Source organism: Colletotrichum jinshuiense, chromosome 3 (genome assembly GCF_051148585.1).
Source record: "Colletotrichum jinshuiense chromosome 3, complete sequence".
Lineage (NCBI taxonomy): Eukaryota > Fungi > Ascomycota > Sordariomycetes > Glomerellales > Glomerellaceae > Colletotrichum > Colletotrichum jinshuiense.
In genome coordinates this window covers 773,590-801,067 of record NC_139310.1, presented here as the reverse complement: position 1 = coordinate 801,067, position 27,478 = coordinate 773,590, and the positions used below count along the sequence as shown (strand labels likewise).

The 27,478-nt window shown below is 56.8% G+C and overlaps 5 protein-coding genes across 5 annotated transcripts; 1 reads left to right on the top strand and 4 right to left on the bottom strand.

Annotated features, from left to right (window-relative positions):
• Positions 1–725: 725 nt before the first annotated feature.
• Positions 726–13,460, top strand: EsH8_III_000226 (uncharacterized protein; the record flags this gene model as incomplete). Its single annotated transcript, XM_083261951.1, has 4 exons — positions 726–917; positions 1,054–1,530; positions 1,612–10,315; positions 10,375–13,460. The coding sequence occupies 4 exons, from the start codon at positions 726–728 to the stop codon at positions 13,458–13,460; spliced, it is 12,459 nt and encodes a 4,152-aa protein (XP_083122438.1).
• An 891-nt stretch (positions 13,461–14,351) lies between these two features.
• EsH8_III_000225 (Isochorismatase-like protein) lies at positions 14,352–14,994 on the bottom strand (the record flags this gene model as incomplete). The annotated part of the gene is made up of 2 exons (XM_083261950.1): positions 14,352–14,537; positions 14,593–14,994. 2 exons carry the CDS (start codon positions 14,992–14,994, stop codon positions 14,352–14,354), a joined length of 588 nt encoding a protein of 195 aa, XP_083122437.1.
• Positions 14,995–15,463: 469 nt separating this feature from the next.
• Positions 15,464–16,872, bottom strand: EsH8_III_000224 (uncharacterized protein; the record flags this gene model as incomplete). Its single annotated transcript, XM_083261949.1, has 2 exons — positions 15,464–16,395; positions 16,470–16,872. 2 exons carry the CDS (start codon positions 16,870–16,872, stop codon positions 15,464–15,466), a joined length of 1,335 nt encoding a protein of 444 aa, XP_083122436.1.
• A 519-nt stretch (positions 16,873–17,391) lies between these two features.
• Positions 17,392–20,067, bottom strand: EsH8_III_000223 (glycoside hydrolase family 78 protein; the record flags this gene model as incomplete). Its single annotated transcript, XM_083261948.1, has 1 exon — positions 17,392–20,067. The coding sequence occupies one exon, from the start codon at positions 20,065–20,067 to the stop codon at positions 17,392–17,394; it is 2,676 nt and encodes an 891-aa protein (XP_083122435.1).
• Positions 20,068–25,958: 5,891 nt separating this feature from the next.
• On the bottom strand, positions 25,959–27,021 carry EsH8_III_000222 (uncharacterized protein; the record flags this gene model as incomplete). The annotated part of the gene is made up of 4 exons (XM_083261947.1): positions 25,959–26,288; positions 26,342–26,592; positions 26,644–26,838; positions 26,895–27,021. 4 exons carry the CDS (start codon positions 27,019–27,021, stop codon positions 25,959–25,961), a joined length of 903 nt encoding a protein of 300 aa, XP_083122434.1.
• Positions 27,022–27,478: the final 457 nt, after the last annotated feature.

The following is a 27,478-nucleotide window of genomic DNA, read 5'->3' as shown; positions in this document are numbered from 1 at the left end:
ATAACAACAACATCACCACACGCTCATATGTGTATCCGTCCTATCAACAAGTTTTCGCAGAAAAGGCCTCGGAGATGCTTACATGCGGAAAATCATTACGTTATGGTAATTGTCTACTACCTCGGTGTAATGCTTTCGATTGAACGAACCATCGGCAAAGGCAGCTGGAAATATGCCGACCACGGGGCCTTTACGCGAATATGGGTAAATAGTGAATTCGCCGTGCTGCCGGTGTCTCTCTCAACCGTGCCGCCCCCGCCCCCGCTCCCCCAAACACCACGGAGAAGGAACAAAATCCACCGGTACAGGTTCTGGACCCGGCGGCCAGAGGAAGGATAGAGTGCATATGTCCAATATTGGCGAGTCTGCGTGCTTTCATGTCAAAATGCCGCACGCTTGTAAGCCACTGCGGCCTATGTGTACTACGTACCTGCACACTTCCTGAGATACGTACACTTCCCCAATAAGTGTGAGTAGCTTCACTCTTCCCTGCTGGCTTCACTTGATGTCAATGTCAATACATCAGAGTCAGCACCTCTTTTGTCGTTACCCGCGAGCAAATCTTGAAGCATCAATGTATGAATCTTAGCGTTCAGGTTCACTCAGCATCAAGACGCTCCGTTCAGGAGAAATAGCATCACTCAATCCACCTCACAGACTTTGACCAAGCTGCTTCCGCTTCAAAGTAAATATCATCCCCCCTTGTTCTCACTACCCGTACCAAAATGGCACGGAGAGAAAGCTGGAAGACAGAGCCAGTGGCCATTGTGGGAACGGGTTGTCGCTTCCCAGGAGGTGCAAACTCTCCATCGAAGCTTTGGCAGACTCTGCGTAATCCCCCCGATCTTCAAAAGGAGATTCCCTCTACCAAGTTCAATCAGCATTCGTTCCACCACCCAGAAAGTGTTCGTCATGGTGTAAGTCCGGCTGCCACACCAGTACCCAATCTTCTCCCAGTCTTTTCTCCCTTCCTCGCAGTTTGCCCTTCTTCTTCGCCGCGTTCGGGAAATACATTTCCCCGTAGCCATATGTACTGACAGAGACTTCTAACAGACCTCCAACGTTGCTCACTCGTATGTTCTGGAAGAAGACGTGGGAGAGTTTGACCATGGCTTCTTCAACATCAATCCCAAAGAGGCCGAAAGCATGGATCCCCAGCAACGACTCCTTCTAGAAACGGTCTACGAAGGCATCGAAGCAGCTGGATACGCCATGTCGGACCTTCGTGGGTCTTCAACCGGCGTCTTTGTTGGTCAGATGACGGATGACTACTACGACATACTGAACAAGGACGTCCAATGCGCCCCGCAATACACGGCCACAGGCTCGAGCCGAGCGATTGTTGCCAACCGCGTGTCTTACTTCTTCGACTGGCGAGGGCCCTCTGTCAATATCGACACGGCATGTTCTTCTAGCTTGGTTGCTCTGCATCAAGCCGTGCAAGCGCTACGGGGCGGCGAGATCAACTTGGCCGTGGCAGCGGGAGTCAACCTAATTCTTGGGCCCGAGAAGTACATCTATGAATCTCAAGTAAGTCGCCGGTGCATTCATCATCATCACCATAACCCACCCTAACCCTCACCTTACTTGCGCTGACCAAGATACGATAAGCTATCCATGTTGTCGCCAACAGGACGCTCCAGGATGTGGGATTCAGAGGCGGACGGTTATGCTCGAGGCGAAGGCTTCGCAGCCGTCGTCATCAAGCGGTTGAGCCAGGCCTTAGCGGACAACGACAACATAGAATGCATCATCAGAGAGACGGGTGTCAACCAAGACGGTCGATCGGAAGGACTTACCGTCCCCAGCTCGGAAGCCCAAGCAGCACTCATCCAATCTACGTACAGCAAATGTGGCTTGGACTGGAGAAAAACGGAAGACCGCTGCCAATACTTCGAGGCCCACGGCACTGGAACGCAAGCAGGCGACCCTAGAGAAGCCCGCGCGATTCGAGATGCATTCTTCCCCCTCGCCTCCAAGAACGGGGAACAGGAATCAACGAGAAAAAAAGACTCGACGCTGTACGTCGGCTCGATCAAGACCGTCATCGGACATCTGGAGGGAGCAGCCGGCCTTGCCGGGCTGCTCAAGGCCGCCTTGGCTGTTCAGCATGGCCAGATTCCCCCGAACCTTCACTTCAACAGGCTCAACCCCAAAATCAAGCCATTCTACGATGCTCTCGAGGTTCCTACCTGCCTTCAGCCCTGGCCGGAACTGCCCAAGGGTGTGCCGCGGAGGGCCAGCGTCAACTCGTTCGGGTTTGGTGGAACAAATGCCCACGCCATTATCGAGAGCTGGAATTCTTCGGAGAGCATGGAAGATGGAAACGATGCGAGTGTCGTCATCTCGACAGCCACGCTTCACGGCAATCAGCAGCAGCAGCAGCAGCAGCACTTGGGACCATTCACGCTCTCTGCGAGCTCGGACGAGGGCCTTCTGGCTGCTGTGTCGAACCTGTCTCAAGCGCTCAAGTCTGGGGGACCGGATGTCAACCTACGAGACCTGGCCTGGACCTTACAACTTCGTCGCGAGCACTTCTCTGTCAGGACCGCGATTGCTGCTGTCGACAGGGAGCAGCTCATTGAGCGTCTGGATGCTGCCAGCAAGGATGCGAATGCATTGTCGGTACAATCGTCCAAAGCCACAAGAGTAACTCGCAAGTACCCGGCTCGTATCTTAGGCGTCTTTACCGGCCAAGGCGCTCAATGGCCCCGGATGGGCGCAGAGCTTTTTAGGCAATCGGCTTGCTTCAGAAAGTCCATCAGCCAGCTTCAAGAGTCTTTAGACGATCTCCCAGATGCCCCCTCGTGGTCCCTTCGCACCGAGCTGTTGGCGCCTGCTGAGAGCTCTCGTGTCAAGGCTGCGGAGATTGCGCAGCCTATCTGCACGGCTGTTCAGGTCGCCCTCGTGGACCTACTGAAGGTGGCTGGTGTTTCTTTCCACGGAGTTGTCGGGCACTCTTCCGGAGAGATCGCGGCCGCATACGCCGCTGGATATCTGTCTGCCCGAGATGCCATCCGCATTGCCTACTACCGCGGCTTTCATTCCCATCTTTCCTCTTCCCCGACCGGCCAACCCGGGAAAATGATGGCCATCGGGCTGTCGTTTCAACAGGCAGAAGCCTTCTGCCAACGTCCCCAGTTCCACGGTCGTGTCTCGGTTGCCGCAAGCAATGCCAGGGCCAGCGTCACTGTTTCCGGAGATGCCGATGCCATACTAGAAGCCAAGGAGGTTCTTGACGCCGAGGGGGTCTTTGCACGGGCACTCCAGGTAGACAAGGCCTATCACTCCCATCATATGAAGCCCTGCTCGGGCGTCTATCTGGACTCGCTGCGCGCCTGCGACATCAAGGTCCTCCGAACCGATGTCGACGGCGGCGGCGACTGTGTCTGGTATTCAAGCGTCCACGGATCGGCCGGACGCTACACACACGAGCCAGGAAGCTTTGCCGGCCAGTACTGGGTGGACAACCTCGTCAAGCCAGTCATGTTCTCGCAGGCGCTAGACAGGGCTGTTCAGGAAAGTCAACGGCTCGATCTCGTGCTCGAAGTTGGCCCTCACCCGGCGCTTCGCGGTCCCGCCACCGATCTGATCAAGACTCTGGCTGGTGTGACGGTACCGTACAGCGGCGTGCTCAAGAGAGGCGAGGACGACTTCGCCGCCTTCTCCGAGGCTCTGGGTTTCGTATGGAGGCATGTTCAAGTTGTCGATGACAATGACGACTCACACGGCGGCCAGCCCATGCCCGATTTTGAAGCGTTTGCTCGAGCCTCCGTGCCTAATCCTGTCTCCTTCCGCCCGCAAGTCTGCAAATCCCTGCCCACGTTCCCGTGGAATCACAGAAAGTCGCTCCTGTGGGAATCGCGTACATCCAAGCTGTGGCGAGGCCGTCTGGAGCCGGAACACGACCTTCTGGGGCTGCCTACCGTCAGCGGCAACCGTCAGGAGGTGCATTGGAGGAAGATCATGAGGGTCAACGAGATGGACTGGTTGCGTGGGCACAAGTTCCAGAACCAGGTCCTCTTCCCGGCGGCGGGCTACGTGTCCATGGCTGTCGAGGCGGCGTCGTACCTGGTCCCAGACCAGCCGGGCCCTAACAAGACGGCCAAGGTGATTGAGCTGAACGACATGAAGATCCACCGAGCAATCACGCTGTCCGAGCAGTCCTCGGCCGGAACCGAGGTCACCTTTGTGATCCAGACGCGGCAGCAAGATGCAACGACTACCGTGGCCGACTTTTCTTGCTTCAGCATCGAGGCAGATGCTGGACCCGGTGAGCAGAGCAACTGCAACTTCACCGGGTCGGCAACGATCATCACAACAAAAAGTAGCAGTAATACCACTACTGGTATTGCTACCAGTGCTCTCGATGCGATGACTCAAGAGACGGGAACTCTGCGACGACCGCTCAGGAGCGAGCGGCCGCTTCCACTCACCCACGTGAACCTCGACCAGTTCTACTCCAGCGTGAGCAGCATTGGTCTTGACTATTCAGGCGATTTCCTGGCAAACTCCATCCACAGACGTCTGGGCTTCGCCTCTGTTTCCATGTCCCAGAAGGACCGGACTCACTTACTCGTAGACCCCGCGGTTTTGGACACATCGTTCCATGGCGTCTTCTCCGCCTTCTGCTATCCAAACGACGGACGCATGTGGACTGCCTACCTTCCAACCAGCATTCGTCGTGTCAGGATCACATCGCCGGCCCCCCAGACACGCGAGGAGCAGCATCAAAAGCACTTCAGTGCCGACTGCATCCTTCGCGATGCCTCTGACAAGATCATTTGTGCCGATGTGGACATCTACTCCTCTGCCGGTAGCCTCGAGTGTCGGCTCGAGGGTCTTACCTGCACCTCGTTCATGACGCAAAGCCCCGACCAAGACCGCAAGCTCTTCTCCCGTACGGTCTGGAGAAAGGACATTTCGTGTGGCATTGAGAATAGCAGCAGGATCATCAAAGCGAGCCATGACGATTCGAGGCTGTACGAGGTGTTGGAGAGAACCTCGTACTTCTTCTTGAGGAAGCTCCGGGAGGACATCTCCACACCCGAAATGCAAGACATGGCCTGGCACTACAAGGCCTCCCTGGGCTGGGTGTTTGACCGGCTGCTGCCTTCCATCGAACGCGGTCAACATCCCCGGGTCAAGGCGGAGTGGGAAATCGACCAATGGGAGGATATACAGGGCTGGCGTGACGAGTTCGGCGACGACGAAATCAGTCTGCGAGCAGTGCACGCCATCGGAGAGGCTTATCCCGATATTGTGCGTGGTAACGTGCCCCCGCTGCAGATTCTCATGCAAGACAATGTTCTCAACAGGCTCTACAAGGACTGCATCGGCGGGCAGACGGCCAACACCCAGGTCGGCGAGCTGGTCGGGCAGCTAGCCCACCGCTATCCGCAGATGAAAATCCTCGAGATTGGTGCCGGGACCGGAGGGACAACCACCACAGCCTTGAAGTGTCTCAACTCCAACTTCGCCTCGTATACCTACACGGACATCTCGCCGGGCTTCTTCGAGAAGGCCGCCGCCGCCTTCTCGAGCCATGCGCACAAGATGGTGTTCAAAACACTCGACATCGAGCGCGACCCAGTGGAACAGGGCTTTGAGGAGCACTCGTTCGATGTCATCCTGGCCGCCAACGTGCTCCATGCCACCAAGCACCTCGAGACAACCATCGCCAATTGCCACAGGCTCCTGAGACCGGGCGGCCGGATGATCCTGCTTGAGATCACTAGCGAGGCGCTGTGGATCCAGACCATCTTTTCAGCATTGCCGGGTTGGTGGCTCGGACAGGAAGAAGGGCGCATCAACCACCCAACCGTCTCCATCGACGAGTGGCAGGGCATTCTACGCCGTCAAGGGTTTTCTGGCGTCGACATCCAGTGTCGTGACCTTGAAGACGAGGACCGATATACTTTCTCCGTCTTTACGACTCAAGCTGTGGATGACAGGGTTAGGGCGCTCACGAGCCCTCTTCTCATGGAGCCGGGCCAGCCACTTGCTCCCAGGATCGATCACCTCGCTCTCATCGGTCCCTATGATGATAACAATGGTGCAACAGAACTTACCACGCTCGTAGGCGAGATCAAAGACTTAGTCTCTGCATTCGCAAGGAGCGTCACCGTCGCTCGGGGGCTCCAAGACCCGGCCTTGGCAGAGGACGCTCTGCCTCTGGGAAGCACCGTCATCTCGCTCGTCGATCTTCACGAGGCAACCTTCAGCGCAATGGACCCTGTCAAGTTCCAAAACCTCAAGAGCATCTTCAACAACTCCAAAAACATCCTCTGGGCAACGCAAGGGTGTCGCGCCGAGGACCCATACGCCAACATCATGGTCGGTCTTGGACGGTCGGTGATGCAAGAGCTCACGCACCTGAACCTCCAGTTCGTCGACTTGGACTTTTTCAAAACAGACAGGCCTGCAGTTCTGTTGTCCAACATGCTGCTGCGCATGACGTATACCGACGATCCCGAGTTTGAACACGTGGTCTGGTCCAGTGAGACCGAGACTGTGATTCAGGATAGCGACACATACATTCCGCGAATCCTTCCCGATGAAGCCTCGAACCAGAGGATCAACTCGGGAAGGCGTCTTGTCCAAAGCGACGTCGATCTCTCGTTTCAGCCTGTTACGTTGAGGAGGGAGGCACCCAGCGGCGTTTGCTGGCTGGAACAGTTACAGTCCTCAACCACCGTTAAGGGTAGCAATAGTAGCAAAGGCGACTCTTCCTCGTGGGTTGAAGTCCGCGTCCAGCTCTGCTCCCTCTTCCCGTTGGTCACGAAAGAAGGCCAGCATTATTATGTCTGTGTTGGTAAGGTCGTCGAGTGGGAAAAGACGGTCCTCGCCTTGAGCCCGACCAACAGCTCTGTTATCCGAGTCCCCTCCGACAACATCATCACCACACTTGCCCAGAACATGTCCGCCCATCAAGAATCACTCCGAGCCGCTCTAGCACGCATTCTCTGCGAAAGTCTCGCCAAGCCTCTGTCAAATATCAAGGGCACAGTCTGGCTACACGATGCAGACGCCTCCGTTGCAGAAATCGCTGCCGAAATAACATCCGCTCATGGCCTTGGACTGCTTTGGACAACAGCTTCTAGTATTAACGTTTCGGCGGCCGACCAAACACAACAATTTGGCGACAGAACTCCTCTGGTTCTCCATCCATTCATCACGGAAAGGGAGCTGCTCTCCCTGGTTCCCAAGCATGTCCGCTGTTTGCTGACGCTCGGACAAGAGCCCATCGCTGGGTTCCATCAGCGGTTGGTTTCTAGTCTGGACGATGTAGCCGATGTTTGTCACTTGGCGAGCCAGGCTAACCGTTACGGCCATCTCAAAGTCTCGCTCAGCTTCGAGGAGGTGCGTGAAGTCCTCAAAGGCGCAGCCAAGTCCCTAGTGGACGAGAAGTCTACCACTGCCACCACCAGCGTCTATTATCCCGCCGCGATACCCGTCGACAAGCTGCCCACAAATCGCGCAACAGCAGCAACTTGGAGCTCCGGGGGGCCTCTGGAGGTGGTCGACTGGGAGTGTTTGGAGAAAGCCGCGGCGGTTGTGAAGCCCCTAGACACCAGCAATCTGTTTTCCAACGACAAGACATACTTCCTCGTGGGCCTGACCGGGGAACTCGGCCTCGGCCTATGCAACTGGATGATTGACAACGGCGCGCGTCACTTGGCGCTTTCGAGTCGGAAGCCCAACATTGACCCGGGCTTCCTACACGATTGGGAGAGCAAAGGTGCCGATGTCCGCGTGTTTGCGCTCGATACTACCGACGAAGAGATGCTTCGCAATGTCCACCAACGAATCATCGAAACAATGCCCCCAATCGGCGGCGTCATGAATGGTGCAATGGTGCTTCGAGACCGGCCCTTCAGCGCCATGACTCTGGAAGACTTTGATGCCGTCCTAGACCCCAAGGTGCGAGGCAGCGCGTATCTCGACCGCATCTTTCACTCAGACCCCCTCGAGTTCTTCATCCTCTTCTCGTCTCTGTCTCGTATCATCGGCAACCCGGGACAGTCCAACTACGCCGCCGCAAATATGTTCATGGCGAGCCTGGCATCCCAGCGCAGAGCGCGCGGCTTATCTGCCTCGGTCATCGACATCGCCATGCTTGTCGGCTTCGGGTGGATGTGGCGTAACGCTGGCGATATCCTCGAGGCCCAGATGAAGGCAGCGGCATACATGTCCATCTCCGAGCCCGAGTTCCACACCATCATGGCCGAGGCCATCGAAGCGGGCCGGGCCGACAGGGACATCGACCCGGAGCTACACACCGGCCTCGCCATGTCCAACACTGCGAGCTGGACACGATTCCCGCGGTTCTCGCACTTCGTGCTCTCCGAAAACCAAGCGCTCACCTCAACAACTGGCGCGGGCTCCGAGTCTGAGCAGACCGTGTGGCAGCGCATCTCGGACGCGACTAGCGATGAGGACATCCTGACGGTGCTCGAGACGGCCTTTTCGCGCAAATTGAGCCTGGTGCTGCAGCTGGCCGACACCGGCTCTGCTCTGGACCCCAAGACGGCACTGCTCTCGCTGGGCATCGACTCCTTGGTTGCGGTCGAGCTGCGGTCATGGTTCCTCAAGGAGCTCGCCGTCGATGTGCCCACGCTGAGGATTCTCAGCGATGCCACCATTGCTGATATCAGCGTCGAGGTCAAGTCCAAACTCAACATCTCTCCCGGGAAACAGGAATCGGCTTCCACAGAGGCACCTGTCGAAGCTACGAAGGCAGACAAGACGCCCTCTATCACTTCACGCTCCGAGACATCATCCGATCTTCAAGCCAACAACGATTCATGGCTCGATAGGCCGGGTTCTTCGAATAGCACGAGCACCACCGCCACCACCAGTCCCCCTCCGTCCGTTATTGCATCATCGATTGGTGATGAGAAGAATATGACTCGGCAAGAATCTCCAGAATACCCACACACCACCGAGAACTACGAGCGGACGGGGCCCATGTCTCACTCTCAAGAGGCTCTCCATTTCCTCCAAGAGTATCTCGTCGACAAATCTAGCCAAAACGTCCTGTTTTACGGTAGATATCCACACCACCTGGATATTGCCCAACTCGAGGGTGCCCTGGAACACGTCGCCAGGCGTCACGAGGCACTTCGCAGCGCGTACTTCGTCGACCCCAGCACTCAGCAAGCCGCCCAGGCTGTACGGATCAACTCGGGGATCCAGGTCGTGCGCAAACAGATTGACAACGAAGCGGATGATGTCCATGTCCAGGTGCAGCAGCTGCGCAAGCACGTCTTCGACATTGCAAATGGCCAGCTGATGCTTGTGGCGGTGCTTTCACTTTCGCCTGACTTGCATTACATCGTCTTCGTCCACCACCACATCGTCATGGATGCTCAGGCTACAGTTGTGTTCCTCACAGAGCTGACCATGGCCTACGCCGGGCATCCCCTCGGCCGATCTCCGCCCCAAGCTATCGACGTGTGCGCCAAGATGCGGGCAACGTGTGTCCCAGACAAGCTGGCAAATCGGGTCTCCTACTGGAAGAAGACCCATGAGCGCATTTTGGGCCCCATGCCTCTCCTCCCGTTTTCGAAGACCCGGAGCCGCAAACCGCTTTCCGACTATGACCTTGAGACCTTCGACATGAAGATTGAGGCCGACATATGCTCCCTGATCCGGAGGAAATCATCTGAGCTCCGCATCACTCCCTTCCATTTCTACGTCGCCTGCTTCCACGCACTTCTCGCACGCTGTCTCGGTAATACCAGCGACGACATGAACATCGGCATCGTCGACTCGAACCGAGGCCAGGATGCGGAGGACACACAGGCCCTGGGCAGTTATGTCAACGTCTTGCCCCTCCGAGCCACGCTCCGGGATGACGAGGGTTTCGACAAAGTCGCCCAGCGCACTCGGGACACTGTCCTGGAGGCTCTGGCCAACGCCGGCGTTCCGTTTGAGATGCTGCTGGATCAGCTCAAGGTGCCTCGTCACAGTACTCATCATCCGTTGTTCCAAGTCCTCGTCAACTACCGACTTGGGATACCGTCATCAAGCCCCCTGGGTGATGGAAAGATCGAATGGACCGGGGCGATACCTTCCAAGAACTCGTACGACCTGGCGGTCGACGTTTCCGATACTCCTCGCGGTTCTTGTATCTTGTCCTTCACCACGCAGCGGTACATGTACAGCGCAGCCGATACCAAGATGCTGATGAGATGGTACACACACATATTGACGTCGTTTGCGCATGATTCTTCCATCCGGGTCAGCACCTGCTCTCTCGCCGATCCGCACGAGATGCGCAAGACCGCCGCTCTAGGTCATGGGCCTACAAGTAAGTTCACTCAAACGAAAGCCACGTGCCCACAATACTTACAATCACCCCCCTATTAGCCGACATAGAATGGAAGGGTACCCTCATAGACCAGGTTGCAAGGACTGCGGCCCAGTTCCCGGATTCGATCGCCATCAAAGATGATGACGGCAACCAGGTTTCCTACTCGGACATGATCAAGACGACAAATCAGATCTCCCGAGGGCTCCAAGCCAGCAAGATCCAGCCGGGATACAGGGTTGCCATTCTGCTCACTCCCGACGTTTACTCCATCTGCACTCTCCTTGCTGTTCTCCAGCAAGGCTTGGTTTGGGTGCCGCTCGATACGCGGAATGCGCGGCAGAGGCTCGCGGCCATGGTGACCGATTGCAAGCCCCGCCACGTCATCTGCTCCGCGGCCACCAGCGTTCTCGCCGAAGAGCTAGTTGCTGCTGCCCGTGAAGAGAATCCAGAGCTTCAGCCACTGCGCTTGGAGGAGCTCATGGCACCTACTACGGCTTCCTCCACATCGACTCCGACGACGAACCTGAGCGTGAGAGATGCAGATGCCGTCCTCTTGTACACAAGCGGCTCGACCGGCCTGCCAAAGGGCGTCCGCGTGACACATATCGGTCTCTTGAACCAGATCTACGTCTGCAAGGACATTGTGGGCGAGCGCCACGTGGTTCTCCAGCAAACATCGCACGGGTTCGACCTGGCGTTGGATCAAATCTTCAACGCCCTGACCCGCGGCGGCAAATTGATCGTCGTCGGGCAACGCGGCCGAGGCGATCCCAAGCACCTTTCCAAGCTCATGCTCTCCGAAGGAATAACGTACACCTGCATTGTACCCTCAGAGTTCCATATGATGCACCAGTACGGTTTCGACTATCTGAAGCAGTGTCGTCAGTGGCGGGCTGCCCATGCCGCCGGCGAGAAAGTCACGCACCAGCTCCGTCGGGCGTTCAGGGACCTGGCTCTCCCCGACCTGGAGTTGTTCAACGCCTACGGTCCAACAGAGGCATCCATCACCTGCGGCAGGGGTTTGGTGCCTTACCGAACGGAGGAGGACATCATGACGGATGCGGACGGCATCCGGGTCTTGCCAAACTACAACCTCACCATTGTGGATGAGAAGCTCAACCCCGTGCCGGCCGGCTTTCCCGGCGAGATCTGCATTTCCTCGCGGTACTCCATCAGTCCGGGATACAACAACAGGCCTAAAGAGACCCAACGCCAATTCGTCGACTCGAAGCTCATTCGTGGGGGCGGCGCCGGCGGCGCTGTGCCCCGCGACGTCATCCCCGTCTACCGGACGGGTGATTTGGGCCGTTTGTCTGCGGGAGACGACGAAGGCGGCATCTTGACGGTCTTGGGACGCATTGGCCAGGACAGCCAGGTCAAGATCCGGGGCCAGCGAGTCGAGCTGGACGAGATTGCCGCGGCCATTGTTCGCTGCTCCGGCAACACCATCAGCAACGCCGCCGTGTCGTGGCGCCCCGACGCCGAGATTCTAGTGGCGCTCATCGTCTTGGGAAGAGAAGCCGGCAAGGAGGAGGATATACTCGAGTGGGCGAGGCATGGACTACGCGAACAGCTTCCCTTGCCAACATACATGCGTCCCTCGGTCTGGGTCCCCGTTGCTGGAGTCCCGACCAACCCGAACGGCAAGATAGACAGGCGCGCCATCGATGAATACCCCATCCCGCACTCCGAGCTGCAAGGGTCGACGCGGTCAAACGGAAACACAGACACCGAGGATTCGATGGCCTCCTTGTCCGAGTCCGAGAGACAGGTTGCGAAAGTCTGGGAGCAGGTCCTCGGGGACAAGGCCTTGAGCACTCGGGGCCCCAACACCGACTTCTTTCAGCTCGGCGGCAACTCCCGAAACCTGATCGAGCTTCGGTTCTTGCTGGAGAGACAATTCAGTCCTGCCAAGATTCAGCTGCCTGAGCTCTTCCAGCACAGCTCTTTGAGCGGAATGGCGGCGCTGTTTGCCTCATCATCTGACGAGAACCGCCTCCACCTCCTTGACCCGAAAGGTCAACAACATACACGTGTTATGGATTGGAACAAGGAGGTCGCAGATGCTTGCAAAGAAGCATTACGTCCTCTGTCCCGCCATGGAGGGACCACTTCCTTGGCACAAGACGGCGGCTCTGCTCAGTCTCACACAACCCCGAACGGCCTGGTCGTCGTGCTTACAGGCGCCACCGGGTTCCTCGGCAGCTCGGTTGCGCAGCGTCTTGTTGACGATGACCGGGTTCGCGAGGTGCACTGCATTGCCATCCGTGGCGCCGACGGCCAGGCACGTCGCGTGCCGGTCCGGAGCGACAAGATCGTCGAGCACGCCGGCGACCTGGAATCCCCCCTCCTGGGGCTCTCGGACGCCGACTTTGACGGCCTCAGTAGGCGGGCCGACGTGATCATCCACAACGGCGCCCAGGTATCGTTCCTCAAGACGTACCAGTCTCTGCGTCAGTCCAACGTCTCATCCACTATCGAGCTCTGCCGCATGGCGCTTGTCGGGTCCATCTCCTTTCATTTCGTGTCCACAGGCGGTGTTTCTCTCGTGCCAACGGTCAGCAAAAACAGCGATGCGCCACCGCCAACGCTTCTGGAGCAGTCCGCAAGCGACCGCATGCCCGAGCCTGAATCGAGAAGCGGGTACCAAGACAGCAAGTGGGTGGCCGAGCAGGTCTTGGAGACGCTTAGCACCCAGCGCGGCCTGCCTGTGGTGATTCATCGGCCGGCCAGCATCGTTGGAGCCGGTGCGCCCAAGCTGGACTGGATGGCGGCGATTCTCAACACTTCACGAGCCTTGGGCAAGGTGCCGGTACTGGAGGACAAGCTGGAAGGGTCTCTCGATCTTGTTCCGGTGCAAGACGTATCAAGGAAGCTTGTCAATGTCGTACTCGAGACGGATTCCACCAAGGATATGGCAACGGCCAGGTTCGTGCATCATTGCAACGACAGGAAACTGCCGCCTGATCAGTTGAAAGCGTATCTTGAGGAGCAGGATGGTGTAAAGTCAACGTATAGTCTTGTTGGTTTCGACGAGTGGTTGGATGCTGCGGCTCAGGTGGGTACGGAGCCAATCCTACACGACTTCTTCAGGGTTTCATTCGCGGGCGGGAATAAGGTCCAGATGCCGTCCCTCACATAGCACGGATGGAGTAAAAGACTCATTGGCTACATTACAGGTTTACACTCACACCAAATAGCCAGCATCACATCCTAATGACATGGAACAAATCTAGAACGCGAAAGTCCTGCAGCAATTTAATGAAGATGAAGTAATAGTTTAATTCACAGTATAGTTTCTCCGGAGCGTGAAATGATCTATAGATGGTTTTTTAGATGTCTTCTCACATGAACAGCTATTTCGTCCACGCAATGTTCACAATTTGCGAGTCGCATTCTGACAGAGTATTGATATCAACAGATGACAAAAGGATACCGGCTAGTAAACAAGATACAATAGGTAATGGTTATTTGAAAATTCTAACCTCCAATAGGGGATACAGAACGGAAACGAAGGCGTTGGATACAGCTGCTCCAGCGCATCTGTCACAACATGAAAGGTTTATTGCGGAGATTTGTTGGAGAGTCGCTCGTTTCAACGTAGGTCGGAATATCATGCTCATTGTGCTTAATCCAAAGAAAGCAGATGCCGTCCAATTTCCGCGCTATGTGTTCGACTACATGGGCTGCGCAGTGGCCATTTTAGCACCCAATACAGCTAAAGGGATCTCCCCAGTGGAACCAGCCCTCCATTAACACAGATGAACATAGTCAACCGTGTCCAACCGTGTCCGGGCATCATTAGATGTCAGTTCTCCTCATGCCTTGATTAAAGCGTAATTGCGTGAAATGGCTATTTCTGGCAAAATATTTTCATTTTTTTTTATGCAGTGAAGTGGCCAGCTTACTGTAGATGAGCTTGATCTATGGTAGATGAATCAAATATTGAATTCTGTCTAATCTAGAGCTTTACTTACGTCTTAAACAGAAGCGGTGTTGAAGCTCTCTAATCAATTTCGCCCAATTGACAAATTCACGCCACGTCCTTGCTCTGGATGATTGTTCCAAACGCGTCCCCAATCTCGCTCAGCGCAACCTTGGTGAGCTGCGCCGCGTCAACGCCGGGAATGTCACGATCACCGACCGCATCCTCGGCCACGAGGACATCGAACCCCCGCTGAGCAGCCTGTCTCGCCGTGGTGGATACGCAGACGTGGGCCTATTCATCCGTTAGCAGCAGCGCGCGCCTCGCCTCGCCTCTCTCCGTCACTCACCATGTACCCGGTGAGCACAACCTTCTTCCCCCTCTCCCCCTGCGCCTCGAGGAACTCCTGGAGATCCGTCCCCGCGAACGAGCCCGGGTAGTTCTTGCGCACGACCTTCTCGCCGTCCCGCGGGGTGAGCTCGTCGAACTCTTCCGCCAGCCGCGTCTTGGGCGTGAAGACGGGCGCGCCCTCGGGCGTGTCGTGCACGACGTGGACGATGCTCCCCTTGGCATTGCGGTACTTCTCCAGGAGGGCGGCGATGGCCTTGCGCGAGGTGGCCACGTCGACGACGGTAAGCTTGCCCTCGGCGTACTCGTTCTGGGCATCGATGATGACAAGGGTGCTGTCGGTGGCCGAGGCCGTCGAGGGCGGGGCGCCGATGATTTGGCGGAATGAGGTTGCTGACGCCATGATAGATGAGGGGGGCTTTTCGAAACAGATCAATTGAATTAAGTCGTCGAGTGGCCTTTCAAGGGAACATTAAGCTTATTTGCAACAGCGAGAAAGACGGGTTTTATTTATCCAGCGGGTTTTGAGGTTCACTTGGCGGAGGACGACGACCTGGGGCAGCTAGAGGCGTCTCCGCACTTTTGTCATATGTCCCCCGCATTTGTCATCGATCCCGTCATCCAGCTCCAGTGTCTGGAGGAGAATTGCAACCGGACTGAACCGCCAGCCCCCACCGTTGTGGCGGCCGAGGTTCTTTAATGCATGGATATAATACGCTTCGGCCCCAATGAGCGCTACCAGCCTTGTCAGAGGGGCGCGGATTCCATGGCTGCACAACTCCTCCCCACCGGCTACTATACCGGCGTGAATGCGTCCAAGGACGACGCTGCAGAGCAAAGAGTGACCCATTACCTCACCTGATGCCTACGATTTACCGCCACTTGTTGTCCCATCCGGCTTGCTCAACGGTAAACGCAATGGCGAGTTCGGAGAAGCGCGCCATGTGGGCGAAGGAGAAGACGCCCGTCTCGTCATCGACATCAATGACGTCCCTGACCGAGTGCACATACGGGTCAAACTCGCCATAGGTGCCGCCCGCGGTGGGGTTGCCCTCGGAGGCGAACGCGGCGGGGAACCCGAGCTTGGTGAAGGACATGTAGTCGGAACCCGCGCCCGGCGAGAGCTCGTAGACGTTGGACGTGATGTTGATGTACTCGGCGCTGAGGCCCAGCGCCCACTTCGTCAGGGGGGTGTCGGCGTCCGTCTGGATGAAGCCGATGGATTCCGTGGCGTTGGCCGCAATGAAGGCCGTCATGTCAAACTCCATCATCGCTCCGATGTTGGCCCCCTCCTTCTTCTTGTACGCCGCGATGGCCTGGCTGCCCAGCAGGCCCGCCTCTTCGGCCGCGTACCAGTGGAACTCGACCGGTCCCTCCAAGGGCACGAACCCGCTCGTCGCGAGCACGCGGAAGGCCTCGAGGATGCTCACCGAGCCGGAGCCGTCGTCGTCGGCGCCCGGGGCGGGCAGCAGGGGGAAGAGGTAGTTGGCCGAGTCCTGGTGGGCGCCGATGATGGTGAGGGGCTTAGAGAAGTCGCGGACCTTGGGCTCGAAGCGGGCGATGATGGAGGACTGGGGGAACTCGTGCGTGAAATACTCGAGCGAGATGTGGGTGTGGAAGGGCGCCTCGGAGATGATCTGGGCGATCTGGTCGTGCAGCCACACGGAGCTCTCCTCGCCGGTGGTGCCGCCGTAGTATCGGCTGTAGAAGCTCGTGAAGTGGGTGAGGACTTCGTGCATCCTGGTCTGGTTGACCTTGGGGAAGAGGGGCTTGACGATCCTCTGGTGGGTTAACTTGGGGAGGTCTGTAGATTGCAATCTGGTCAGCCGATTGTCGCCTCTTGCTCAGCTACGAACGGTGGCGCAAATGGGTCCTCACTGGCTTTCCCAGACCACGCATCGGCCGTTCCGGTGTACAGCTCCTGGTAGTCCGTAATGTCCCTGAACTTCTTGCCCTTTTTTCGCAGACGGAGTTTATCTCCCTCGGTCATCCACTCCGCCTTCTTCTCGCCGAACACGTGGATGAGTCGGGGCTCGGCCAACGTCGCTGCTTGCTCTGGATGCAGAGAGAGCATGACCTCGACGGGATCCGAATGCGCCTTGACTGCGGCCAGGATCTTTTCGTCGACGGAGTGTTTTCCGGCCGTGACGGTCGCATCGTTCACGGCGTCTCCGTCCGTCGCGGGCGCGAGAACGGCCTGGTCGCCGCCATTGGGAGAGCTGACTGCGAGCTGGGCAGAACCCAGCAGAAGCAGAAGCTTGGACGATAAGGAATAGCGCATTGTGGACGATGCTGGTGTTGTGATGTGTATGTCAACGATCGAGCTGGGGAGGAAAAGAGGTCGGAGTTTAGCCCGGATGTTTGTTTATGTATATTGTACGGGCGATCCTTCGTAAGCACAGTCGTCAGCGTAGTAACCGAGCTTGGAAGGTCACTGCAAAGACGCCGCCGGCGCAATGATGCGACGCGGCGCGAATCCATTCTCACTACAGGGATGCGCATACGCCAAAGTCCCATTTCAAAAGTCCCTCGAAGAGGGTTCCGCTTCGCCAACACGGCAAGCTTGCATTAGCTATCGATGATGCCATCAGATTAAATTTTGCTAATGAAGCAACATATTCGAATGTGCATGCATAGCAACGAGTAGAATGTTGGTTACGCGGACGGCGCATAGCACAGTCACACATCCAACGCTGCCGCGCACGTCGAGACGAGTCAGATACAGGGCACTACACCATGTTCACTACAGAGCGCTCAGCATCGCATCGACCGCACGCCGTTCAATTCAAGTCAATTCCCTTCAGAGTCCAAATTGCGTTAGCAGAGCTTGCGGAGGCCATGACCCTTTCGTCAGAGCATCCAGCCCGCTCTCAAACGTGTGTGTTCCGGATCCGACCGTCTTGTCTTCGCCTCCGTCAGGTAAAGAGACCACCGCAGTGGTGTTTGGTGGGACCTCTAACTCCAGAACCAGCTTATCCTCTGACTTGATTTCCCATCGACTCTGGATTTTCCCGTTCGGGCCCTGGTACTCGACCTGCGCGTGCTTGAGATCCCCTCCCGGCCGCGGCCTGACCTGGAACTTCTTCCACCCAGGCTCCAATGGCGAGACGCCTCCGATGCTGGCGTGCATCCAGTTGGCCACGCTGCCGAGGGCGTAGTGGTTGAAACTCGTCATCTCGCCGGGGTTGATGGTGCCGTCCTCCAACATGCTGTCCCATCTCTCCCACACGGTCGTGGCGCCCATGCGAACGGGGTACAGCCATGAGGGACATCCCGTCTCCAGCAGCATGCGGTACGCGTGTTGCACGTAACCCGTCTCAGAGAGCGCGTGCAAGATGACGGGCGTGCCCGAGAAGCCAGTGGACACCCTGAACTTGGAGTACTGAACCAGCCGCGCAAGCCTTTCGGCAGCGGCCTTTCGCTGGGCGGGAGTGTCGTGCAGGTCGAAGAGCAGAGCCAGGGCAAGCGCCGTCTGGGAGTCGGCGACGATGAACCCTGCTTTGGTGATGTACTTGTCCTGGAAGAGTTGCTTGAGGCGCCGGTGCTCAGCGGCAAAGTCCTCCGCGTCGGCGGCGATGTTGAGGACGCCGGCTATCTGCGAGACGATGCCCGTGACGTACACTAGGTATGCGTCCGCAACGAGGGTTCCGTCGGTCCTGGCCAGGCCTGGCTCCGCCGGCGGCGCGTTAGGGTCCAACCAGTCACCCAGCTGCCAGAGCTCGGGGTCCCAAAGGCCGTCGTCTCCTCGTTGGATCGACTTGAGATAGTCTTTTATGCCGGGGTAGGTTTCTTGCAGGACGCCGGCGTCGCCGAACCACTTGTACAGCGTCCATGGCACGAGAACCACGACGTCGTCCCAGACAGCCTGCGGCAGCGCGGGAAAGGGCCCGTCCTTCATGACATTGGGGACCACTAGCGGAACGACGCCGTTGGCGTCTCGCTGGTCCAGGATCACATCTCTCATCCAGTTGCTCAACATGCCGGCGCAGTCGTACAGGAAGGACGCCGTCGGGCTGAAGATCTGGATGTCGCCGGTCCATCCCAGGCGTTCGTCGCGCTGGGGGCAGTCGGTCGGGATCGAAACGAAGTTCCCGCGCATGCTCCAGACGACGTTACGGTGGAGGGCATTAATGTCGTCGTTGGAACAGGAGAAGAAACCCGTTCGCTGCATGTCGGTGTGCATGACGAGGGCCGAGATGGAGTCCAGCGTGACCTCGTCCGCGGCCCAGCCGCCGAGCTCGACGTAGCGGAACCCATGGTAGGTGAAATGAGGCGACCAATCTTCTAGAGCGCGCCCCCCGCCGAATATGACGAGGTCTGTCGCCTTCGCCCTGCGGAGAGGCCGCACACCGAGGGTGCCGTTCTCGAGGACCTCGGCGTGGCGGAGGGTAAGGCGGTGACCGTCCGGCTTTTTGAGTGAATGTACCAAGAGTTTCCCAACGAGGTTCTGCCCGAAGTCGACCAGCGTGTTTCCCAACGGGTCGGTGAAGACTTTCACAGGCTTGACTGTTTCGGTGACGCGTACTGGGGGGCAGGACGATGCGACGAGGGCCGACTTGGGGAACGGCAGGGTCTCGACGGCGGTCCACTTGCTCCTGTCATGATGCCAATCCGTGATTTCCAGACCGAGATCATACGTCTCGCCGTCGTAAATGTCGCTTCCGACGATAGGCGAAGGGTGGCACTCCCAGGTGTTGTCCGTCGTCAGTCGAAAGCCCGAGTCTGATGAACCGTCGCCCAAGATGTCGAGCTGAGCAAGCACGCCGATCCGGTCCCCGTAGAAGCAGGTCAGGCCATCTCCCCAGAGGACTCGACCCGCGTACCATCCTTCGCTCACTTCGACAGAAAGGACGTTCTGCTGCCCCGGTTTCAACAGACCTCCTACATCAAAGACTTGGTACTGGATGCGGTGCTGGTACGCCGTCCAGCCAGGAGCAAGCCATTCGTCTCCAATGCGGGTGCCATTAAGGTATGCTTCGTATAGACCGAGGGCGGTGATGTATAGTCTGGCACGGCCCCCTTTGATCTCGGGGCAGTCGAAGACTTTGCGGAACCGGACCGGCCGGATCCCTCGCTCGTCCGGGTGAGAGTCCGATCGTATGGGGGCAGTGATTAGACTGGCTTTCCAGTCGTCTTGTGACAACAAGGAAGCTTCCACGGTCGATGGCCCGGACCAGTCTGTGTCTAGTTGCCCTTCGTCGGAAGTGCCGTGAGACTTGACGCGGACAGTCGCGGCTTCGTATGAAGACAGAGGTGGTGCAGGCCACGGTATTAAGACAGTGGAGCTACTTTCCACATGGAAGATCTGGGGCTGTTGGGCGCCACGAGTGATCTCAAGGTCGTAAGACGTTTGCTGCCAGTTTTTGGGAACAGATTCTGACGAGACGTGCCAAGAGACGCGGGGGCTCGAGGAAGAGACACCAACTCCCGTCGGGTGGTGCTCGAAACGAACATCTTTGATATCTAGAGAGGACATGCTTGGAAACGAAGCCGGAAGACTAACAAGGTGGCGAAAGGAATACTAACAAAAACTACGGACTGCTCGTTGACACTCTTAAACTACCCCGGATTCCAGTCCATGGGGTCATTCAGGGTCCAAATAAGTACGTGATCCGATCCACTCTGTGCACCGACGGCAGGTGGTTTCGGCTTCTTCTTTGGCTTCTGTCGTGATGCCGCAACCCTTCCGGGCAGCCTTGCGCAGCCTGCCGTAGAGACCCACTTATCCGGGCCGACCAATTCGCCCCACGGCGATGGTCCCAGGCGAAGTACAAATAGACCTTCGCCCCCGATCCATAGTTAATAAGACAAGCCGTCTATTTCACACTATTCTGCCGCGTAGTACGAGTAACCTCGGGCATGCGACAGTTATGAGCCCAGCTACTACCAACCCTGACTAGCTAGCTACCCGAGCGAAAGTACGACGCTGGCACTGAATTCCTAAGCCCTCATCCTCATCTCTTCGTTCCCCAGCTCAGTTCTGTGACGATGTCGTCTGCAACTACAAGCCTCGCTACCAACCGGAAGCTGACTTGCCGACGCGACTTTCCCGCCTGGTGGCTGACCTTTGAAGTCGAAGCCAAGGCGAAGGACGTCTGGCAATACGTCAACCCAGACGACTACAGCTCTGGATCCGACCCAAGCGAAGTAGAGGAAATCCTCTCGCTTGGAGAGTGGATTTCCTATACGAACTCGCAACAGAGACAAGACTATGACGCGGCCCGCGCCGCCTACGATGCGATCATCGAGGCACAAGCGGAGGCAGAAGGCGAATCAGTCGCGCCTATACCTCCAGACAACCCAGAGACCCTGACAAAGAAATCGTCTGGGATCCTCGAGAAGTACACGAACTACATCGCTGGAAAGGCAGGCCGCGACGCGAAGAAATCAAAGAAGGAACGTTCGTATGAAGCTCTCGATAAATGGGTAAAAGAGACTGTTGCAGAGGATATCCTCACACCCGCGCAAATGGAGCTACTCGCCTCAGGAGACTGCACGCTTCGCGCCCTAATCCGGATTTTGAAGCGAAGATACGCCCCAAGCGACTCTGCAAACCTCACTACCGTACGCGAAGAATACCAGGCCGCTATTGACCGAGCCAACACGAGCATAAACCCAAGCACCTGGCTTAGAGACTTCCGAGGCGTCTATCTCAAAGCGAAGCAACTGAAGCTCCCAGAAGTCCAAGGCACTCTCGCCTCGAAAACGTTCTTACGAGCGGTAGGACGAAGGTTCGCCCCAACGTGGGCTACCTCCGAGCTCACCGACATTCTGAAACGAGAGCGGAGCGGAGACAGAGTCCCAGACGTAGGCCAATACGCGGACATGCTTGAGGACCTGCTTTACGAGGACACTCTCTATGGAAAGAATCGGGGCAAGTCGACTGGAATCTATGCGACTCTGGCGGGGCGCTCCGACTCTGCAATCTCCGAACAGCCCTTCGCCCCTGGAAGAAAGACCGGGAGCGAGTCATGCGCCTGCGGTCACTCTCACCCAGTAGATCCAATCAACTGCGCTCGCCTCGAACTCGTCCTCACAGGAAAGACCCGCATCCCAAATATAACGGTCTCAAGCGAAGAGAGCGGACAGATTCGTCAAACGATTAATTCCAGGGACTACTCAGACCTACGAGCCGAACTCGCCCGGAAAGGCTGGCTGAAAGCCGTAAGGATCCCTCCGAATCAACCCTGGAGGAAGTCAAACAAAGACAGAGGAAAGAAGCCTCAAGACGACTCAACTGGAAAAGCAACACTCCCGGCGAACGTCGTAGCGGTTACAATAAGTGAGCCTCTCTTAAGGGAGCTCGCGCCGGACGCTGCGCCCGAGCCGAATCAACTGTCGGTCTTCGTAACTCCACTCACAGGACCACACTTCCTCTCGCGAAGCACGGTTCTAGACAACTGCGGAGCCACTCACCTCGTTAACAACCTCGATCTCTTGGAGCCCGATTCGATTCGCCCTACAACAGGCGAAGAGAGGGTCGACTCAGGCACAGCCTCGTACCCCATCCTTGCGACGGGAACCCGGATTCTGAAGGGAGCGCTAAATGGGCCAAACGGCCCACAAGACCTGACACTTCAAAATGTGGGTTACGTGGAGAACTTCCATGTGAACATCGTGTCGGAAGCGCTTCTGCGGAAGACAGGGATCTGGTACTCTGGCCTTGACAGCACCCTTCGCGTCGGAGGATACAAAGACAGTTCTGTAGTTAAGCAGCTTACGAGGAAGGCGAACATCACCTTCTTCGAATACAAACCTGGTTCTGCGTACTCTTCCTGCAAACGGATCGCAGCGAGTGATGCTGGAATCGTGAGCACCCTAGTACTGGTAACGCAGAAAACGAAGCGACCTTCGTATGAGACCCCTGAAACGAGGAGCGATGATGCCTGGCTCTGGCACCTACGATCTGGACACCTCGCGCCAGCAGCACTTGAGAAACTCGTGCTTAACGCTCGGGGGGTGAGGATCAAGGGCCCAGCTCGTATTAATTGCCAGCATTGCGCGACGACCCACGCCAGACAGGTGATTTCCAGGCGAACGTCGGAGCGAAGAGCAACAAGACCGTATTACAGGATCTCGTGGGACCTTTTCGACTACCCAAGAGGTTACGACCGAAGCCGCTGGCTATTAGTGATTAAAGACGAATTCACTGGCCGGCTCTTCACATTCCCACGCATAAGCAAAACCCATAACGACGTATTCGAGGCCATCCGGACTTTTGAACGCTGGGTGGCCAGACAGCGAGGCGTACTCGTTTGCAAAATACGGCAAGATGTAGAACGAGCTGTAATTGCGATCAATGGTTACACGGAATATCAGGTCTGGACCTCAGATAATGGAATTGAAATCGAAGCGACTCCGCCACACACGAAGGAACCGAACGGGGGAGGCGAAAGGGCTGGCCAAGAAATTATCACGCGAGCAATCAAGATGCTAGACTCGGCAAGCCTCCCAACCTCTCTCTGGGTCGAAGCAGTAATGGCAGCTGCCTACCTCTACAACATGAGCCCTCTGCAGCGAAGAGCCTGGCTCTCACCCGTTCAAGTCGAAGAGCAGTGGTTCCGGCAATACTTTCGCTGGTGGCAACCCGCTTACCAAGCCAGCCTGGGACGCGAACTTCGCCCGCAATGGGGATGGATCTACGCATACGGCTGCAAGGCTTACCCGTTGAAGAAGGATCGCGAGGCAAACAGAAATAGACGCGACTTCAAAGTGGAACCGCGAGGACATATTGGATACCTAGTGGGCTACGTTCCGAACGCCCACAATCTGTATAGGATCTGGATACCCTCGCTTGACCAAGTAATTATCACACGTAATGTGACGTTCGACGAGAGCACTTTCTACTCGAAGGACGACGCGAAATCTGCAATCGCAAGAGCTAAGGCTCGCGCCGTTGTAGACGAGATACAGGAGCCAGTCTCCCGTGCCAACCTCGAATTCCAGTTTCTCGGAATACTGGATGACAGCGAGGCCGCGTTAATACTTGAAACCGAGCAACCATCGCCACGAACCCCTGCGCCAGCGAAACGGCCCCCGAGCGGAGCGACGGAACCTGACTGGCAGGGGGGATGGCTGCTTTCCCCGGAACCTACGCCTCAACCCGACACGAACCAGGATGAGGATAGTAGGGCGGGCACGCCTCGCATCGCGACTCCCGAAGCGAACGAAGCAACGCCTGCACCGGAAGACGACCACTTGGACCCGAATCCAGTGGCCAGTGACGTTGTACACGCCGATACAGACGACGTAGTACACGTCGGATACAGCACTCTACGAATCCCGGACGTAGAGGACGATTCATATTCAGAAGTCCGAGGCGAAGACTCCCAGACTCACCCGGTGCGGCCACACTCGGAAAATGGGGAACGGAGCGACCCTCAGGATAGGTCGGAGCGGGTGTACAACCGCGAAGACCAAGGCCACGAATACAAACCACGGCGTTCGCCACGGTTTGCGAATCACTTTGCGTTTCTGCATACGGAACGTAACTGGGATGCCTTCTTCAACACGTATTTACCAGATAAAGGCAAAGCGTACGAAGAGGCAACCGAAGGACACTTTTCCCTCCACTGCTTCGTATGGGCATCAATACACCAGACGAAGCAGACCAGACAAGAGGGAATACAGAAGGCGAAGATCCACTCTGATGATCTCATCAAACTTCCGAAGATGTGGAAGGACGTTGAGAAGATGCCAACTGGCCTCCGAGAGCTGTTTTACGACGCTGCACGCGTGGAAATCAGTAAATTGGAGGAAATGTCCGCCTGGAAAGTTATTAACCAGGAGGAGGCAAAAACGAAGCCTATACCTTTGAAATGGGTTTTCACGTACAAGATTGATCAGAACGGATACCTCGAGCGCTGTAAGGCGAGGATCTGTGTACGAGGCGACCTCCAAGAAAAGCACCCCCTCGAACAGACATACGCAGCGACACTCGCCGCCAGAACGTTTAGGGTGGCGATGGCGATCGCTGCGCAATTCGATCTGGAGGTCCAACAATTCGACGTTGTGAATGCGTTTCTCAACGCTGAAAGAGGACCAAACGATCCCCCAGTCGTTTGCTATCTACCAGACGGCTTCAAACAGCGCGGGAAGTACGTTGAGCTGCGACGCGCCTTGTACGGACTACGAGACGCCCCATTACTGTGGTACAAGGAGTTTTCCTCAACACTCCGTCGTCTGAAACTCAGACCTACAGACGAGGACCCGTGCCTATTCCAGACAATAAACAAGCACGTCTTAGTCCTCTTCTATGTAGACGATATTCTCGTCTTGTACCACAGAGACTACGCGAACGAGGGTAAGGAAGTAATTGACGGGATCAAACACGACTACGAACTCAAGGACCAAGGACCAGTCCAATGGTATCTTGGGATTCGAATCGTACGAAATCGCAAAGCCCGGAAGATCTACCTCGCCCACGACCAGTATATTGAACGCGTAGCGAAGAAGTTCAACGTGGTTGACCACCGCGCACCAACAACCCCGCTACCTCTAACTTCGCTTGAGAAGTATGAGGGACAAGCGACACCCGCTGAGGTGAAGACCTACCAGGAGAAGATCGGGTCAATCCTGTATACTGCAGTGATGATCCGCCCAGATGTTGCTTTTGCGTGTGCTATACTGTCGCGTTTCCTGACGAACCCGTCTCCCCAGCACCATTCCGCAGCGAACCAGGTGATCCGTTATCTATACCATACTCGATACCTCGCCCCGTGCTTCGGTATCTCGGGGGGCGAGGAAGCGCAAGTTCTCCTGATTGCAGGCGACGCTTCGTTTGCGGATGATGAAGAGACACGACGTTCGTCTCAAGGATACGTGATTTCGCTGTTTGGAGGACCAATCCAGTGGAAGGCTGCGCGCCAGAACACAGTCACAACGTCAACAACCGAAGCGGAGCTCCTTAGCCTTGAGAATACTGCAAAGGAGACGATCGCGTTGAAACGACTACTTCGAGATATTGATCTCGACCTTGGAGACGTATGGAAGATCCACTGCGACAACCGCCAGACGATTCGCCTCGTGGTAGGCGATAGAGAACGTATCTCAACCAGGTTACGCCATGTAGATATCCAGAATATGTGGCTGCGCCAGGAGCACGCGAAAGGCTCGTTCTCTGTGGTATTCATGCCAACAGACGAAATGCCAGCCGATGGGCTTACAAAGTCACTTTCCCGCGCGAAGTTCGAGAGATTCAGAGCACTTCTGAACCTGCAAGACGTACAGTCACAGATACAACGAAACGAAGCGCAAGAAGCGGGAGCAAGTGAGGCCCGCAGGCCGGTTTTATTTGAAGTATTGGCCCCCAATGGCCAGGAGGCATAAGTGGCTCCTGGGAGCCCAGTTCCCGACACGAATTGGCTCTCACTTTCGGAGAGCGGCCGCGTACGTATCCATCAGGACGTTGTACGCGGGGACCACACCGGCGGGTAGATGTGATCCAACGAGGCTGTCAATCGCAGCCCGAAGACCAGCCGCCTCTGCAGACGAAGGTTTCGCCTCAGAAGACGATCCGGCCGCCGAACCGCCATCAACAGGCGCGTTCCCACCCGGAGGCTGAACAGGCTTGTCCAAAGACTCGCCCTTGTTCTGACCACCAGGCGGTACTACCGCCACCTCGCCCCGACCCTCACCCTCGCCGTACTTGGCTTCGTCGAGGGCCTCGCGGAGAGCACTTTTCACGCGAGCGAAAGACTGCAAACACAGTTAGCCAGGATCAGCGCAAGGCAGCAGACGAATACACGTACCTTCCGGGGTGTACCCGGGGTCCTGTCAGCGGCCAGGAACCTCAGCCCCAGACGAAGCACCTCGCCGGTCGCCGGTACGCACGGCTTCTTGACTTCCCGGCAGTGCTGGCACTTTTGTGAGGTGCCGCTGGGCGCACACTCGCCGTATGACAGTCCCGCCAGTGCACTACGAATGCACTGGACGCAGACGGCGTCTCCGAGCGGTGGCAGCTGCTGAGGATCCTGGAAATCGGCAGGATCATTCTGCCCCTCTACTCACAAGTCAGAAACCGAGACGAACTTCGTATGACAGGCACACTTACCAGGGCCCGCGGTGCCCAAAAGAGGCTTGCGGCCTCGGCGCTGCCGTTTGGGAGCCGGCGACTCATTAGGCTTGGGCCCTGAACCCTCACCCTCTGTGCCACCGGACCCGTTGTTGCCAGGCGGTGGTCCTGGGGGCTTGGGCTGTAAACCCTCACCCTCCGAACCACCACCCGGGTTGGCGGCGCCATCTTCTTCTACGCGAGAAGTCAGAAAGGAAGCGAAAGACGAAGCGAAGTCAACAAGAACGTACTGTTTTCGGGTGGGAGCCCAGTTTCCGAGGAAGGGCCGCCACCCTCCCTCACCTTGCGCTTGGCGGCAAGCGCCGCGCGCGCCTTGGCGGTGGCGGCCGCCCGTTCTTCTTTGCTTTTTGGTGGCATCTAAACGAACGACGTTAGCTTATTGATATCACAGGCGAAGATTCGCGCGCAAACGTGCGCGCGCGCGGGTTGTGATGCTGGAAATATACGTACGTGTGTGTGTGTGTGTGTGTTTGTGTGTGAAGAGGAGAAGAGAAGAGACGAACCGCGCAACTGGGAATATTATTCCTGGGCAACGAGCTCGCTTCCAAATCGGGTATCGCGCCGAAATAAACGAGCTCACCGAACGGAAGGAACAACAACTTGATGGGCAAACACGCAAACACACTTTTCACGCGATATCGAATGGCAAACAAGCTGGCAGGCGACTTCTTCGCCTATTATTTCATTTGTCTATTTTTATTTGTATTATTCTCGAGGCTGTGGGTGGGAAACGAAGGATCGCAGCCGTTGCTGTATTGCAGACGACTCTGCGCCGTCTGGGGGGGTATGTCGTGATGCCGCAACCCTTCCGGGC